General features: G+C 31.9%; 3 protein-coding genes across 4 annotated transcripts in view; 1 reads left to right on the top strand and 2 right to left on the bottom strand.

Annotated features, from left to right (window-relative positions):
• Positions 1-4,542, bottom strand: part of LOC108746367 (ATP-binding cassette sub-family G member 4) — a 27,304-nt gene extending 22,762 nt beyond the window's left edge. Inside the window, exon 1 of the mRNA XM_018483098.1 lies at positions 4,413-4,542. The gene's annotated coding sequence lies outside the window, so the exon portion shown is untranslated. The remainder of the gene's footprint in view (positions 1-4,412) is intronic.
• Positions 4,543-10,216: 5,674 nt separating this feature from the next.
• Positions 10,217-12,067, bottom strand: LOC108746364 (60S ribosomal protein L9). 2 transcript variants are annotated; one of them, XM_018483092.1, is made up of 4 exons: positions 11,988-12,067; positions 11,072-11,210; positions 10,496-10,823; positions 10,217-10,408 (listed from the first exon to the last, which is right to left on the bottom strand). In XM_018483092.1, the coding sequence occupies exons 2-4, from the start codon at positions 11,207-11,209 to the stop codon at positions 10,302-10,304; spliced, it is 573 nt and encodes a 190-aa protein (XP_018338594.1). In that variant the 5' UTR covers position 11,210; positions 11,988-12,067; the 3' UTR covers positions 10,217-10,301. The 2 variants fall into 2 exon arrangements, with proteins under 2 accessions (XP_018338594.1, XP_018338595.1); XM_018483093.1 differs by lacking the exon at positions 11,988-12,067 and adding an exon at positions 11,814-11,968.
• A 4,413-nt stretch (positions 12,068-16,480) lies between these two features.
• LOC108746363 (carboxyl-terminal PDZ ligand of neuronal nitric oxide synthase protein) overlaps positions 16,481-17,523 on the top strand; it is a 23,389-nt gene continuing 22,346 nt past the window's right edge. Inside the window, exon 1 of the mRNA XM_018483086.1 lies at positions 16,481-17,384. The gene's annotated coding sequence lies outside the window, so the exon portion shown is untranslated. The remainder of the gene's footprint in view (positions 17,385-17,523) is intronic.

Raw genomic sequence — 17,523 nt, 5'->3', positions numbered from 1 at the left:
CGGGGGGGGGGGGGGGGAGGGGAGGCAGGAAAGCATTTAGGACTATGTCCTCTTTAAATATGCTGCATTGATAAGCAAATTATGAGTTGCATGTACAGAATGAGTTGTATGCGCAAAGTTCAAGAGAGATCCGGACAGTATGTGCGAACGTTCACAAGCTCGACTTTCGTACTGAAAACAATCGCGTTTCTTTCCGTTTCTATGTGATCGCTTTCAGCGCTTTCATTGGACTATTCATGATATACTTACTAATGTTATCATCAACCCTTTTTTTCTTTTGCATATATTAATAAATTAACGTTGGAGACGATACGAATAAATAAATAAATATTTATATATTTATTTATATCTTCATATATACAGGATAAAGCAGGATAATTTTAGCCGGTATAGATATATTTAGTTCGTATTGATTGTATTCTCACATGTGCGGTCTAAAATGTGATTCTTATTGTTTATACAATATTATGTCGCCTGAAAGAAACGTTGTTTTCTTACATATACCGATTATTGCGAAGAATATTACTAAGGTCTCGGCTTTTCTAAAGGCTTAGGACACTCATACGGAGTACAAGAGATCCGGGTTCGACTTCCGGTCAAGGTAATATTTTTTGCAATAAATTTATTTACAGTTTTTCAGTACATCTTTCTAATATGACGCTTGATTGAGCATCAAATTATTAAAAATTACTTGTAACTTTAATTCAATTCGTGATTATTACAGTAGTTTAATTGCGTTTTGTCAATTTTAATTTATTTAATTTATATTATTGTGCAGTTATGGTGTGCAGTAACTCGCACTTAGTTAATCAACTAACTGAGGGTTATACACTCCAGATATGATAATCTGTGAGATTTACTTACTGCGCTCGATTTGTTTGACGTTATGACAATTGGATTGTTATCAATTATTGCATTGTCTATGATTAGAGACTGCTGAGGATGACTTGAATATAGTCAAAATATAGTTCAATTTTGTATATTATGTACAATAATAAATATAACCGAATGATAATCGCACCAATTACCGCATATTAAGGCTCTTAAATTTATTGCGAAAAAGATTACCTTGACCGGAAGTCGAACTCGGATCTTTTGTATTCCGTACGAGTGTCCTAAACCTTTAGAAAAACCGAGATCTTAGTACTATTCTTCGCAATAATCGGTATATATAAGAAAACAACGTTTTTTTTTAAGCGATGTAATATAAACTAATGTAATAATAAAATTAAGTTAAATTATTTGTAAGTTAAATTATTTGTATAACGTTCGCAGTGTTAAAAGCAGAGTCAACTTAATAAATATAGCCGAAACGTTCAGTTTTATATATTAAATAATAGATACAATCGGAATATATGTATGATAATCCCACCAACTATCGCGTGTTAAGGCTCTTAATTGTTTTTTTATTCTATTTTTTATTTGTAATAATGCACAATATAGCTTTAATTTACGTCATTGAAATACTTTATTACCATCAATATGTCTGCTACTTCACGTATACTGATCAAAGAAGAGATAATAAAATTCTTGTAGATAATGAAGTTCTTGAATGATAATAAAAGTGTGGACTTCGACCCAATGTTTATGTTCATAGAATATAATGGACTTTACTACCTCTTACCAGAGAGATGAATGATTAAATCATTCAGTATTTTTAAATAATTACACAAACAAGCAATCACATATAATTAATTCTTTTTTGCAACAGAAATTTTTAATCTTTTGTCTCCTCAATAGGGATCTTCAAAAAACAGAGCAAACTTTTTATTGTTCCAGAAAATATTAAAAACCCGACAAAAATCTATAAGTATACTTGCTTTAACAACAAATTTTTAGCATCAGAAAAGTCAAATTGTATTTTATTTATCTTTTACAGATTTAAATTCATCTACCAAAATTTACAATCAAAATATCGATGTACCTTTAAAGACCCCGGCGGAGAGTTGACTTATTAAGCTTTAAGCGTTTCATTTCCAATTTTCCAGTTGAAAGAAATAAATCTCGAAATTAAGAAAATATTTTTTGTTATTGCTTATGTAAGTTACGTTAATGTTTTCAGCAACATTAAAAACATGCTTCTTATACGAAATCTGTTAATACTGTTATGACATTATTAATAATACAATCAAGTGTTATCAATTTAACATATAGCAATATGAGAGATTCCAATAACTATTTATTTCATTTGAACAAAAAAATGATTTAAGAAACGCTTACTCAATTACAGTAAAGTAGTTAAGTTAATTTATAGCCTTTTCGTAGTATAATCGATACACAAGGATCGATACACAACATTCTTGCATTTTTACTGCAGAATAATTTACTGTAGAGACAATTTTATGTTTCCAAGAAAATTATCGTTAAGTTATTTTCAATAATACTTTTAGATCGTAAAGGAATGCACATAAGGAAAAGTTTGTCCCACACACACAAAAAAAATAGAAAATAATATCTACGGATAAGAATATCCAATTCACATTGATGATCCATTATCCATTTGAAAATTAAAAGTCGTTAACAGATATCTTTTTTTATTAAACAGATAAGGAATTAATATGATTAGTTTTGCCAAGTGTATCATGTCTATCACGCACATTTAACGCAGATGGTTTAATTAAATAGAGTAAAAGACAGAAAATATAAAATTGGGTTAAAAGATCAAGACAGGAAACGCGTGAAGATGATTTATATTTAATTTTAGATTGGCGGACACTACTTCCTCTCTGTTGCGTGACACGACCGCGATATGAAACCGTGACCATGTGATTTACGCGTGTTGTTCTTATTTAAAATCATCACTGATTGACAACACCGATAAAAAAATATAAGGACATCAAACATCAAGAAGTATCGATGATACTGTAAATCTATAAATATCATAGAAAAGTACTTATTGTATACCTGCAAGTTTTTACGTCACTCTGTGCTAAGTAGTTAGCAACTGAAATTACTCTTATTATCAAAGTATATGTATATTCAATGATGACGTAAGCAATCAATCGATACGTTTGTGAAAATGATGAGATGCAGAAATGCGAAAACGTTTGAAACATCAATGAGCGCTCAAAGCAGTTATTCTATAAACGCGTAGGAAGATATTCTCAACTGCTTGTTTATAGATGTATTTTTAGAGCGAAGCTTGTCGCATGCTTCACAAAGCTTTCGATCAAACAATTTAGAGTCCGATTTAATTCCTCTCATTCGGAAACACTGTCGAAGCGGGACGACGACTTTTCTCTAACCACATGGTGGATCCCAGACGGATCATCAAGGAATTGTCTGAAAAAACTCTCTCGTCATGTGTTTAAGAGCAACAAACTTTGAAGTGCAAAGAAAAATTCTATTCATGATCCGGAATATCAAGGCGTCCGAAAATCTATGTCTTCTCACGGAAAATAGCAAAAAAATTGCGAGCGTTTATATTTTCCAGCAAGAGGCATAAATATCTCTCTCTCTCTCTCTCTCTCTCTCTCTCCTCTCTCCCCTTCTCTCAAGACAAAACTTAAGACTCTTTCTTGAATATAAGAACTGACTCTGAATATCGATCCATGATCCTGTATATTTCAAATTAGTTAGTTCAATAACACGTGACGTTTTGAGATTTAATGTTTTTAATAGATTTGACACACACACAGCGAGAAGGAAATATAGGCCGTCTGAATAAATAAATTAATTAACGCAGCAACGCATCTCCTTCGCTTTTTCATTTTTTATCCACCAAGTCTTTCACAACTCACGTGACATTTCAAACATTTCAATGTATAACATTAATGATGATAAAATTTTTTTTAAAGAAGTATCAGTTAATTAATAATAATAATAATAATAACTTTGAGTATTTTGGAGCTAATCTGTTAGCTAAATTAATCCATTAAACTCTCCGCGATTTTTGCAATCTTTAAAAATTTTTCATCTGACTTTAGATCAACGGAAGAAGAGAATTCGCTTCTTTAATGAAATATTTAAATAAATCTAAAAATCAAATTGTCAACAGGTGCATACATACTGCCTTTTTTCCTGCTGAATGAATGCGCGCCTTATGTGGATATTGAACTCAAAATGAGTCAATTACGTGTCAAGGGCGCATTGATAAATCGGCTTGACTTGTAACTTTTGATATTTGATAGCAATTGCAGTTTCTAGCTACTGGCATCAGAGATAACATATTGCTGAGCTAGCATTATACGATATGTACGTAGAAACGGACGATGCGAATATGTCGAACAAGTACGCAGAATGTGAAAGTATGAATTTCCTGGCTTCACGGTAACACATCTCTCTCTCCTTTTCCTTTCTTTCTCGTCTATTTCTTTTTTTTTCTTTTTTTTTTTTAGATTTACGTAGACTGATTGCTCGATTGCAGAACAAAGTTGCAAGGTACGCGCTTACTAAGTCACAATTGTACTTACGACATGCACCGGTCAACGCTCGAGCACCTCGATGATTGACGGAACGCGCAAAACGCGGACCGTTCGCGACCGAGGATGAAGCACTAATGAACACTAACTCTCCAACAAAGCCGAAGACCCAAGACGCTTTTCTTCCTCACTTCAAGCCCCCACCCCGATATTGAGTACGACACGCATTTCAACCCTTCTCCCCTCCTGCCACTGATCTTCCAGAGTTGATTTTCTTCAAGTATAAACCGCAGAGCATTTTTGAACCTTCTTAGTCTCTTTCTCTCATTTTTACGTCGAAGAGAATTATCACTGAAAAAAATTAACAAAGGAATTAACAAATTGAAAGAAAAATGAAAATATCAAATTATATGTAATTGTATAAAAATATTGAACACATTAAACACTTAAAAATAAACGCACACTTTCTGTTTTTTTTTTGTGATAATTATAAAAAAATCCTAATAATGAGATTATGCTCATGCAAGTATAATACATATGATAAATAAGTGAATAATCAGCAAGAAATTTGTTCATTGTTGATATTATATTATAAATTTAGTTTTTATTATAGTTGCATCAATAATCATTGCGTCAATTAGATTCGTAACTTGTTTAATGATGCTTTTATTTAGGAAATTGTTTTCTTATTGTAAGCGATTAGATGTATTATTCAATAAATATAAGAATTAGATTATTTTAACTGCTTATTTACAGCATAGTAAAAATATATAATTATTATCATATGAAAAGAATAATTGATATAAATCGATATTTTAGATTTAGAAATAAATGGAAATATTTACGCGCATGTTGTTGCTCTACTTAATACGACTAAAATAATTGTTATATAATTAATTTAAAAAACTAATCAAAAATTCTTTTTTTTTAATGCACAATAAAAGAAGATAAGTATGCGATATTATATTTTTCAAATATTTATAGGAATTAAAATAAATGTAAGTACATTTTAAACAAGAAAAGATAATATACATGAATTATTTTCGATGACACTATGTGATTTTCTAGCAAAAGAATAATGAAAGTTTAATGTTAGCAGGAAAAATATTGCATACATTATAGCAAAAAATGTTATAAAGTATTGCTTGTAATGTTTATTTTGACAAATATACAAGATCAAGAATAACGTTATTTTTTCTTCTTATTTATCTGTCAATATAAAGCCAGAATATTTTTATAGCGTAAATAAATTATAGCGTTAACATTTGCGTAAATTTCTCAAATGCGCACAATGCTCTTTTGAAAATGTAACGCATTTAAAACTAATTATAATACTATATTAATCTATTTAAAGTGAATATTCCCATGCATCTCACAGTTAGATTTCATTACGTCAACGTAATCCACGCGAGAGTGCGTTATACTTACATAACTGTAGATATTCAGTAAACACTAAATAAAAGTACACTGTAAATCTATGTGTGTAAAAGATAACTATAATGTACACAATTGATTTTTCGTGTAAAAATAATACACTATACTGCAAAGCCGGGACTAGGCATTTCGGCGCCCGAGGCAAAATAAAAAAATGCGCCCTTTAGTAAAAAAAATATTTCTTTATACATGACATGTAAAATATAATAAAAAATAATATAAATTTTAATAGTAATTAATATTAATATGTATTAATATGTATTAATATTAATTTAATATGATCAGGTATAGAAGAGCAGTTATATTTTATAATCATATAAATTTACATATGTATGTTACAAATAAAATATAGTTACTAGAATTGTAATAATATTTTTCGTGTTTTGATGTAAAATTATCAAATCTATACCTTTATATATTTCATTTTCAATTGAAAAAATTTCAATATTTGATTATTTTTCTTGACTTAATGATAACATTATTTTCTTGACTTAATGATAATAATTTTAACGGAAATAATTTTTTATTAACTTCAATTTACTAAAATGTCTTTCACATGAAGCTACTGTTACCGGAATAATAAAAAATATTCTTGCTGCTATCTCCAAGTTTGGATATGATTCGGTTAAAGAATAATCATGAATTAGTTTTAAACATCTATAATAGAAACTGATTCGGAAAGTATTAATATTGCGTGCTGTTTGAAACTTAAAATTTCGGAAGAAATTTTGTTTGCATTTAGATCATTTTCATATTTTATTGCTAAATCTATTGCCACATTTTATAGCTCGAAAACACTAATTGTTATTAACTTATAACTTGATAAGAAATCAAAATTTAATGATACTTTATCTTTAGCTTTTCATATCACTAATACAATTCAAAAATAAGTTCGATACTTTTTTACTTCAATTTCATACAACTCAATATCACCGTTAATGAATTAGAATATATAGAAAAATTATATTGCTATTTTTGCACTTCTTTCATCAAATTGTTTACATGAAGCAAATGCCTCGTCACGCCTTTGTCCCGGCTCTGCTACACTGCATACAAAAATGGATTTATACATTTAAATACATTAAAATGTTAAAATTTCAGTAACATAACTGTTATGTAATACATGTGTTATATTACATTTATATTGTTGAAATTATAGCATTGATATATGATTGCTGTTAATAATACGTTTATTAAGTATATAGCTCAAAGTTCATATCACGTTGATACCTGCTAACTATTGATTAGCCAAATAATAAATATTTATCGTACGTACGCATACGACTGCTACTACAATACATACCTTTTTTAAAGTACAAAGTTCGTTTATACGTAAGATCGCTGAAAGTGGAGGATCTAAGTCCGGATCTACGATAGGTGCTTTAAGTCTTAAACCGTAAGAAATTGACCAATTACAGTCAAATAGGAGGAGAATAATTGACTGTAATTCATTTATTTTCTATGGCTTAAAGCTTAAAAACCTTTGTAGATCCGAGCTAAAAGATCCTGCGTGCGTGATAAAAATAGCTTGCATTCTACTCTTTCCATTTTTGTCATTCTATAAGGAATGAGATAAATTGCAGGTAATACAATACAATGAATATAAAGTAAAAAAGGAACATTTAAATTGTAATATGTAATTTCATATGCAAATAAAATATCTTATATTGGTTGTAGTAGACTAATAGATGTATCAATGCGGCATTTTATGTAACACTAATACTACATGTTATGTGGTAGTTGATGAAACATCAAATTATAATAAAGAGTTAGACTTAAGTACATTCTACAATTGCGTAAACGTTGTTGAAAGTGATTGCAGTTGTAAGAATTAACTAATCATAGTCGAATATTTGACTGTGATGCAATACACATACAATTTTTTCTTATAGTTCACCTTGAAAATATGATAGTCATGGAACAATATTGTATTTTGAAAAATTTTATATATAAAATCTTTCTCATTCATTAATAAAACTATAATAAAATATGAAATAAGTTTGATTAATTTTACTGAAGCGCATAGTAAAAAATCTTTAAAATTTTGTATTGTACTACAACTACTATATTTTCAGAGTAAATTTTAAAAGAAAATTCTCTCCGTGAATGATTAATTCTTATAATTACAACCACCCAAGGAGAACAAGAAAATCAAAATAATGTCAATTTAATGTCATATTGACGAATTGTAGAATTCGTTCAATTGTAGAATGGACTTTACAGATTTCAACCTTCCAGCGTAAAATAAAATTTTTATTGTCAATTGTTTACTTTACTGTGATATATCAGGTTATTTTATATATATGTCTCCTGTACGAAAAATTGATTGGGTTAAACAGAAAATTATAATTTTCTCAAGTAGTTCTCAGATATTCTTACAAATGTTCTCTATTTTTAAATTAATTAATAATTTAAATAAATTTTTATTTATATAATATTTTTATTTTATATCTGTATTATAAAAATTTAATACATGTGTAAAAATAAAAAAATCTATATAAATAAAACTATTGAAGATACTAAGAAAGATAAAAAAATGTATAACAAGTTGATTAATTGTTATCGAACCATTTTTATGTCATTGGACTCTAGCTAATATGTATGTTTTATCGATTCCAAAAAAAAAAACAAAGTTGAAAGATCGACAATGAGATATATATTAGAATGTTAGTTTAAAGGTAATCTTATTTACATTTGTATAATAGTCCAAAGGTAAAGATTCAATCAATGTACAACGTTGTTTCGATAACAATCAATTAATTATTTTATAGCTTGTATAACGTCCCAATATTTAGCATATTATTAAGAGCAGTGATTTTATAATATTTATAATACAATATGTAAACGCGATCGATTTTATATTATAATCGCGATTTTATAATAGAATATCAGACCTTATATCAGACATATAGATAAGTCTCCATAAGGTTTTTGTCTCCATAAGGATTTGTTATCCTTTTTTTTAGTAACTGTCTTTTTAATGATATTATATTATTTCTGATTCAGCTCGCACTTAGTTAATCAGCTAACTGATAGTTACATATTCCAGATATGGTAATCTGTGAGACTTGCTTGCTGTACTCAATTTCTTTGCCTTATAAATATTGGATTGTTATTAATTATTGCTATGATTGGAGATTGGATAGCCAAAACGTTTAATTTAGTATATTATGTAATAGATACAATCGAAATATATGTGTATATGATAATCGCACCAATTACCGCATATTAAGGTTCTTAATTGCCCGTTTTTTATTCTATTTTTTATTTGTTTTAATATTTCAAGAGCCCAATTTGAATTATTCGCTTGTTTAAAGATCTCTGGTTACAAAGCCTGCGGAGACAGATTTTGAACAGAACCTGTTACCAATTTTTGATTGCAGAAAAGCATCAAATTGTATATAGAATTTGTATTATCTGACATATATTGTCAACAAATTGGTGCCAGAAATATAACAAAGCCTGCTAGACATGCTATGCCAGCAAATTGGTAGCAGAAACCGAGCAAAGTCTTGCATAACCTGACGACAAATTAAGAGCAGATTGAATGCAGAAGTCTGATTTCACACTTTTCTTATACAAATTATCGCTGTTGTATATTTATAATAAATATTTATGATATGTGCTATTTAAAACCACACAAATATTTACAAAATATTCAAAATAAATCTTACAAATATTTTGTAAATATTGTGTTCTGCCTGGGTAATTATCGCTATATATATGTATATATAGCGATAATTACCCAGGCAGAACACAATATTTACAAAATATTTGTAAGATTTATTTTGAATATTTTGTAAATATTTGTGTGGTTTTAAATAGCACATATCATAAATATTTATTATAAATATTATAAAATATTTATCGTAAATATTGTAATAAGTATCATAAGAATAAATAAAGTTATATTAAATTAATAAGACATATTATCCAAGTAAAAAATATCTACTAGAAATATTTATTATATACTTTAATAATATTTCAAATAAAGCTTCAGATTTTTATTCATTCTGGAATATATGTTTTTATGCATGTTGTATTATGCTGAAAAACATTTATTACATTAATTTAACAATCAGAAAAGTGAAGTGAGATTGGAAAATAGTGTGAAACTCTAACTATTGCAACAGTAACTTTTACTTTTCTTGAAACATGCATTATTCTTTTTCGTTCCTTCACATCGCCTTTGTGCGATATATGTACTTGCAATCAGTCTGCGTGTAAAATAAGATTCTAATTATAACACCATTTGCAATTACAAGATTGCAGAAATTGTACAGAAATACGTTTTCTTCATTCACGCGCGCGCGCGTGTGTGTACGTATTGAATACATACATAAAATAAATGAAAAACAATGTGCACTTATTATAGGATTATTTTTTACGTGTTAGAAACATCAAAGTAACGTTAATAGAAATAATGAAAAACTGTACATTTATTTCAATATTGGGTCAATAAAAGCATGTGCATAAATTCTATCATTCAATCATAAATTAAAGAATTTATTCATCATCTTGTACAACTGTTGTTTTCTCAGACACATAAAGTCCATCCAAAAACTTTCTAATATCCTTATTCTTCACTGTGGTTGACTGTTGAATAAGAGCAGCTAGAAAAAAAACACATTTATTAAACACACATTTCTTAAGTTTATTTATTTGTTCAAAAACTAACAATACTTATATAAAGTATTTACCTGAACGAGATACATCTTCTAACGAATTTCCTTCTATAATTAATTCATCTTTTTGTTTACCAGAATTTGCAACAGTGACACCAGGTGCCATTTTGACACGACGTATATATTTCTCGCCCAAGAAATTACGAATTTCTATGACTGTGTTATTCTCTGTAGTCACACAGTTAATAGGAAAATGAGCGTACACAGCTCGCATTTTATACTGGTAGCCCATTGTCACACCTTTAAGCATATTTTCAATATGCGAGCATACGGTACGAACGGCAGCTAGTTCTTTCTTCGTACCAAACCATTTCTCTACCTTCAATAATCTCGGGCTGACCATCTAATACAAAACACACAAAAGATACACTCATAAGCTATAAATACTAACATTCTACATTTTAATGTAAATTTAAAAAAAATATTTCAGATGTGGATTTATCATTTATGGAAAATGAAGGGGAATCCAAATTCTCATCATGATAGATAAGATTACTCCAGCAAAATTTGGTTAAAATTACAAAAGATTCCTAGAGGATAATTCTTCAAGAAAAATACTAATATATTTTAAAGTAATAATATTCTACTTACACGAATATCGAGTGCAAGATGTTTGAAAGATCGTTTCAATACACCTCTTGGTCCTTTCACTGTTACCAGACGAGATTTGACTGTAACAGTCAATTCCTCTGGGATTTTTACCGTTTGATTAGTCACTATTTGCTTCATTCTGTAACATAAATAAATGTATGTATTTACATTTGTAATATTAGATCTATTATATCTGAATTATCATAACAATACAACACTATAAATCTAAGATATAACAATGAATTTTCAGAAGTTCCGATATTATAATATTATATGTCAAAGAACACCACAACTATAAACAGAGTAAAAAAAAGTAAATAATATTTTGGGTCTTTAAATAAAAAAATATGAATTTTATATATATATATATATACTAGTATTGTATTTATATTTACTATCTTTCATTAACAAATAAAGTGCTGTTATAAATAAAAATTATCTCGCGACGTTATTAACAAATAAAATATCTTAAAACTTTAATAAGAAAATATTACTGGAAATTTTTGCTGTATCTACTATAATATATAAATAAAATACACTCGTTATTCTCAAATAAAATAGTTTATAGGTTAGAATAGGTTGCTGCTCAACATCATATGTTCACATAAATTAAAATAGACGAACAATCGCGAAATTTTCCACAAATTTACACATTAATTTTTCACACGTAATTTTAATTATATATTTTTATTTAAATAAAATACATGTAATTTTCGAGTTATAAAGAATTATAGACGCATACATCACTTGTCGGTACTACACGCTTCGAATTTTGCAAAAAAAATAATATTATCCCACAAAAGCACGAAAAATGACAATGCAAAAAACATATAATATCGCATTATCGCGTTCGATGCATTGATGGATTAAAGTGGATTCTATAAAATATTTTTCATCGCTTCAAAAACTTCGTTACCTCACGCATCCGCTATACAACCAGAAAAGACCGAAATACTAAGATGGCGTATCTACCAATTCTTGTATAATGAACTAGAGATGGAGAACTATCGATAGCACTATCGATTATTATCAGCTATCGAGATTTTTTGCAGTTTTCGATAGTGATGTTTTTCCAGTATAAATTAATCGAAGATCCATATTAAGGTCTAATGCACGTTGAATGCATTGTATATACAGTATCCATTGAAAATTCTATTTTTTTAAACAATGGCTGCGTTTAGCGGACTCCACAGTTAAGTGAGCTGTTATTGGTGTATTTTTTTAAATAATCCAATCAGAATTTTAAATTTGGAAAAATACGTCAATAGCGCTCTCATTCAACTGTTGAGTCCACTGAACGCAGCCAATGGTCAGCAGACTCAATTATTGCGGAGCGGATCCGTGAGCGTTTGCTGCTATTGGTGTACTTTCTTAGAACATCCAATTCTAATCGAGTATTCTCCTTATATTAATATAGGGCTATTATATATATAATTGATTGATTTCCTACGACTTAAGACTCCATGACCAATATAAGGATATTATATAATATATATAATTGATTGATTTCCTACGACTTTTATGTAGAAGATTCTTAAGGCTAGGTTTTCACCTAATGCTCATTTTCAGCGTCAAAGGTCACGTGATTAAAATTGACGAATATTAAGCGTTAATTTTGATTACGTGACCTGTTTTAATGCTGAAAATGAAGCCCATAGAAAAACGTAAGGCCGCAAGACATAATTAGTAAGGAAATCATAACATTGGATTCGCTATTGGATTACAGTATCTACTGTGATTGGCCAATTTGCTTACTGCTTATGTGTTACGGCCTTACGTCCTTGTATGTGCCATAGGCTTAAGCGTAGTAGCGTCAGGCGAAAACCAGCTTAAAGCTTTATATCCATGATGCTAAAAATCGGTCCGAGACCTTGGATGAAAAAAGAATTGATTAATCACAATGATTATGTGATCAAATTGTTCAAATGTAATTTATTAATTCTTTTTCTGTCCAAGATCTCGGATTCTAGCAAGATCAGATTTCTAGCATCGTGGATATCGGGCTTAAAGCTCAATGTTTACGATATTAGAAATTAGTCCGAATTCTCGATCGAATTCTTCTCCGGATCGAAAAATGTGTAGCCAATCAACTTGCCGATTTTTCGTAAAAATTGTAAGCTGATTGGCTATACATTTCTTAATTTGAGAACTTGGACTGAATTTTAGCATCGTAGACATTGGGCTTAAGAGAAATGTGTGGACGCCATTTGGTTCAATACCTGTATTCAAAGTCCTTCCTTATTTTAAAGGGCCCCGCACAATAAAAGGAACAGGGAATGAAGAATAAGAATTATAATCTATTATGTATTGTGGCTACACAGTTTCCGATAAGTTGAAATTCTTATTCTCTGCTCCCTGTTACTCCCTAAGAATAGAGGAAGCTGCCATGAACGATTTCTCGATTCTCCAAGGCCTCCTTGTTTCATAAACGGATCCCAAATTTCTCTTTCCAGAAAGAGGAAGAAATATTTTAGGGATTTTAGTACTTGAAGACAGCACGTCATAATATACAGTATATGTATACATAATATCGTGAATTACGAATAAATTATTCCCCTGTTACAGTCGAATAACAGGGGAATGCTCGACTGTAATTGGTTTTTACATTCTGATCCTGTTTAAACCCTCGGGGGAAACTAGTCTAATAATGGACAAAAATAAAACAAATAATGAATTCAATTGACGTACTGATGTACATTAAAACTGCCGTACATACACAAAATAACATAAATATATGTTAACAAATAAACATAGAAATCGATTAAATTGTGAAATACTCAATACATTTTATTGTACTATTAGGTAAAATATGTATTTTGTAATATATATTTTATATAAATATTTGCATTTAATTTTTATGCTCAAATCAGTGTACATACAATAGATCTGTTCGCGTTGCTTGTACTTTTGACACTCGGCATTTTCACTTTCTTTCTTTTTAAGGCAAAATATGTATCTATCTCATTTTAAGTGCAAAAATATTTGTTAATATGCAATGCTTCCAATCGAATTCGCTATAATGCTTATTATAGAAGAAGGAGAAAATGCTTTTGGCGCAGCTTACTTCCGAAAAAAGCTATCGAAAATAATTATCGATACAATAGATTTAAATTAAAAGCTATTGAAAATAAAAAGGCCGGTCTATTTCTATAGAAAGAGAGATATAAAGTGTGTTAAACAAGAAAAGATTTAGTACCAATTTTACGACGCGAAACAGGCCAGTATTCATTCTTGCTTTTAAAACTGTCTTAAATAATGGGTGAGTTCTAGACGGCAAAGCGGCTAGGCATGCTTACCGAGCAATTGAATATGATTAATTGGATCTATAAGTAACAACCAATTATGCTCATTTGCTCGGCAAGCAGGCTAGCCGCTTTATTAACTTGAGCGCGCCCATTGTCTTAAAATGTTAATACAGTTCTCGGATTGACTTAGGCCGAAATCAAATGCATTGAAGATTGAGATTGAAGATTAAAGATTGAAATTTTGAAAATAAAAACGGGCTACGAATACCGTTCTATGTTTCGCGTTTCACAGTTGGTAGCCTTTGTCTCCTTCGCGACATTCATAGAAAGAGACGGCGGATATTTAGAGAGAGATGCAAACTGAGCATACCAAGTGTTCCCTTTCACTATGTGCTCATTTTCAGCATCAAAATAAGTTATGTGATAGAAACTGATGAATATTAAGCGTTAATTTTGATCACGGGATTTATTTTCACGCTAAAAATGAGCATCAAGCGTGAGCATGAAAAAACACCTTTAATTTTAATATGTATATACATACATGAAACGAAACTTAAGCCTGCGGAATACGGTGGCAAAATTCTAATTCAGCTAGAAATCCAACAGGAAAACAAGCATCATATGTCATTGGCTTTATTTTTTAAAACTATCGAAAACTATCGATAGTCAAGCTCTAAACACGGTTACTATCGATTGTGGCGATTATTGATAGTTTTCCACGTCTATACTGGATGCTTTCTATTTGATGACACAATTGACACAAGTCGACACAAGCGTCGTTCTATCCTTGTTGATATTCAGAGAGTGACAAAGATAAAACGTGACTGTGTCAACTTGTGTCAACAATGAAGATAATAGAGCGGCGCACTCTTCTCTTACACTTTAGTTATTTTTTCGCGTCAGATGGCGCTGTAGTTCTTCACAAAAAATGTCCAACATGATTGGATAAAATTAATGATGTTGTATTAATTCCAAATTTTTATTTAGTTTTATTCGTAATTTTGCTCTTATATATATATATATATATATATATATATATACACATAAAATAATATATTTATTATTAAATAATTGTATAAAATAATATATTTAATAATATATAGTAATAAATACAAAATTATAATTATATTTCTGAGACGTGTAACTTATAATTCCTTTACTTATTTTTAAATGTATCTCCAAGATTATATATTAGAAAAAAGAATAATACGTTAATTATATTATAGCGATCAATAATTCCTTTCAGTTTATCGATATCAATAAAGCTATTACGTAACATTTTTATTTTCTAAAACTTTTAAAGTAAATTTCACTCTAAAGAGTGAAATCTTATTCTTAAACATTGAAAATTGAACCACTTTTTTCAAGGACTGATTCAATTTTTCTTCTTAGAATAAAATTCAATTCCAAAGAATTTAGAGAAAAATTTATTTTTTTTCTTAGAATTCATCTTCTCGGTAAGAAGTGATCTTTCTTCTCTGCGACGTGTGAAAACAGAAAAAAAATGAACCGTGCAAGAAGTTCAGCTAAAAAGAATACGTTCAATTTTGTACATATGCTAAAAAAATATTATGCGGGGCCCAAAAACTCCCTTCGTTATTACATTCCTTATGACACTGTCACTCGAACAGTCACGTGATCTTTGACGCAGACTTTACTCCATTGCTCCGTCTCGCGCATCGGTCGTGGGTCGCGACCTCGGACACGGCGCGGCTGACTCGACGACGCGACAAGCGCCGGCCGAGCCGAGTCAGCCGAGCGCGCATCATTTCAACAGACAGCAGAGGCGGCGCGGCGGCGCGCGGCACAAGCCGACTATATAGAGGCTCGCGGGCACGGCTTTCAGTGCGAAGCCGGGTGCCGCTCGCGGTGGGGATATCGTTGCGTACCGCGTCCGTAAGGCCCTTGCGCGTGCTAACGCTCGCGCGACGCGCGTCGGTGCGTCGTCGTCCCCACAACGACCACGACCCACGACTAGACTCTACCCCGGGTCGAACGCGCGCCCCTTACGTTTGCAGCACACAGTAACGTGTTTTCACGTCCCGTGACGAACGCCACGCAACGACGCGGGAAGCGGGGTACGGGCATTTTTTTTCTTTCTCGCTTTCTTTCTTTCTCTTTCTCTCTCTCGGGGCGCTGCAAAGGAGGAGGAGGGGAGGGGGGAGGGGCCTGACGGCGCGAGCGACATGAGAGCGTAAGGAGCGGTAGCGCGCGCGTTGTTGCGGTCTATCGACTCCTCGGACTCGAGCGGGGATAACCGAAGTGCGCGGCGCGAGGCACGCTGGAGGTGCCGCAGCCGTACGTCGTGCCATGCCAGTATAAATATTGTTCTGTCGCTCGCGCGAACCGCAGCTTCTCTGCTCCTTTCTTTCACGCTGCTCCTCTCTTTCGTTAATATCTCTTCCCTTCTTCTTTTCTTTTTTTCATCCTTTCCCTTCCTCATTGTCTCGTCGCTGCTGGCCGCTCGTTCACGTTCGCCTCGTCACACGCACGATTCAGCTCCCCCGACGAAATTGCCGAAATAAAAAATATACGGGCGCGAAGTATTCGAGTGATCGCAGTGATAACCGCGATTCGTTCAGTGATAGAGACTTCCCGCGATAGAATGGTCGGAGTAGTTATCCCATGTAATCCCGCAGGACGCGAAACGTCCGGTGAGTCGCGGTGACCGTGCCGCTCTGTCATCTGTTTCCAAGAAAAGAGAGAGAGAGAGAGAGAGAGAAAGAGAAAGGGAGAGGGAAAGGAAAGAGGGAGCAAGAGCGAGAGGACTGGCCTCTACCTGCGGGCGAGCGACCGAGGCGAGATCCGTGTGTATGTGTGGTAACCCGTGGTATGGCTCGTCGTCGATGGTTCCTCGCCGCCTTTATTACAGCGGAACCCGAATGCGTGCGCGAACGCGAGCGTACCCCTCTCGCCTGACCGGCCTACCCCGCCACCGTAAGGCTGCGTTCACACGTGAAATTGATTTTCGCGCGGGGACCGTCATCCGGCCGTTCCTCGCCGAGGAGTCGCATTACCACGGTTAATGAACGGAACCAACGCCGGCCGATCGTCCAATCAGCTTTTAGGTAAGACCCGCCGGAAAGATTTTCGACAATAGACCTATTCTTTTTAGATCAACTTGCATCGTTCATCGTTCTCTTTTTTTTTTCTCCGATAGGAAAATATATATATCAAATTCAATTAAAGAGAACAGATCTCATCATC

This window comes from Trachymyrmex septentrionalis, unplaced genomic scaffold (assembly GCF_001594115.1).
Source record: "Trachymyrmex septentrionalis isolate Tsep2-gDNA-1 unplaced genomic scaffold, Tsep1.0 scaffold168, whole genome shotgun sequence".
NCBI classification, from domain to species: Eukaryota; Metazoa; Arthropoda; class Insecta; order Hymenoptera; family Formicidae; genus Trachymyrmex; species Trachymyrmex septentrionalis.
The sequence above is the reverse complement of the archived record's forward strand: the minus strand, read 5'-3'. Positions and strand labels throughout refer to the sequence as shown.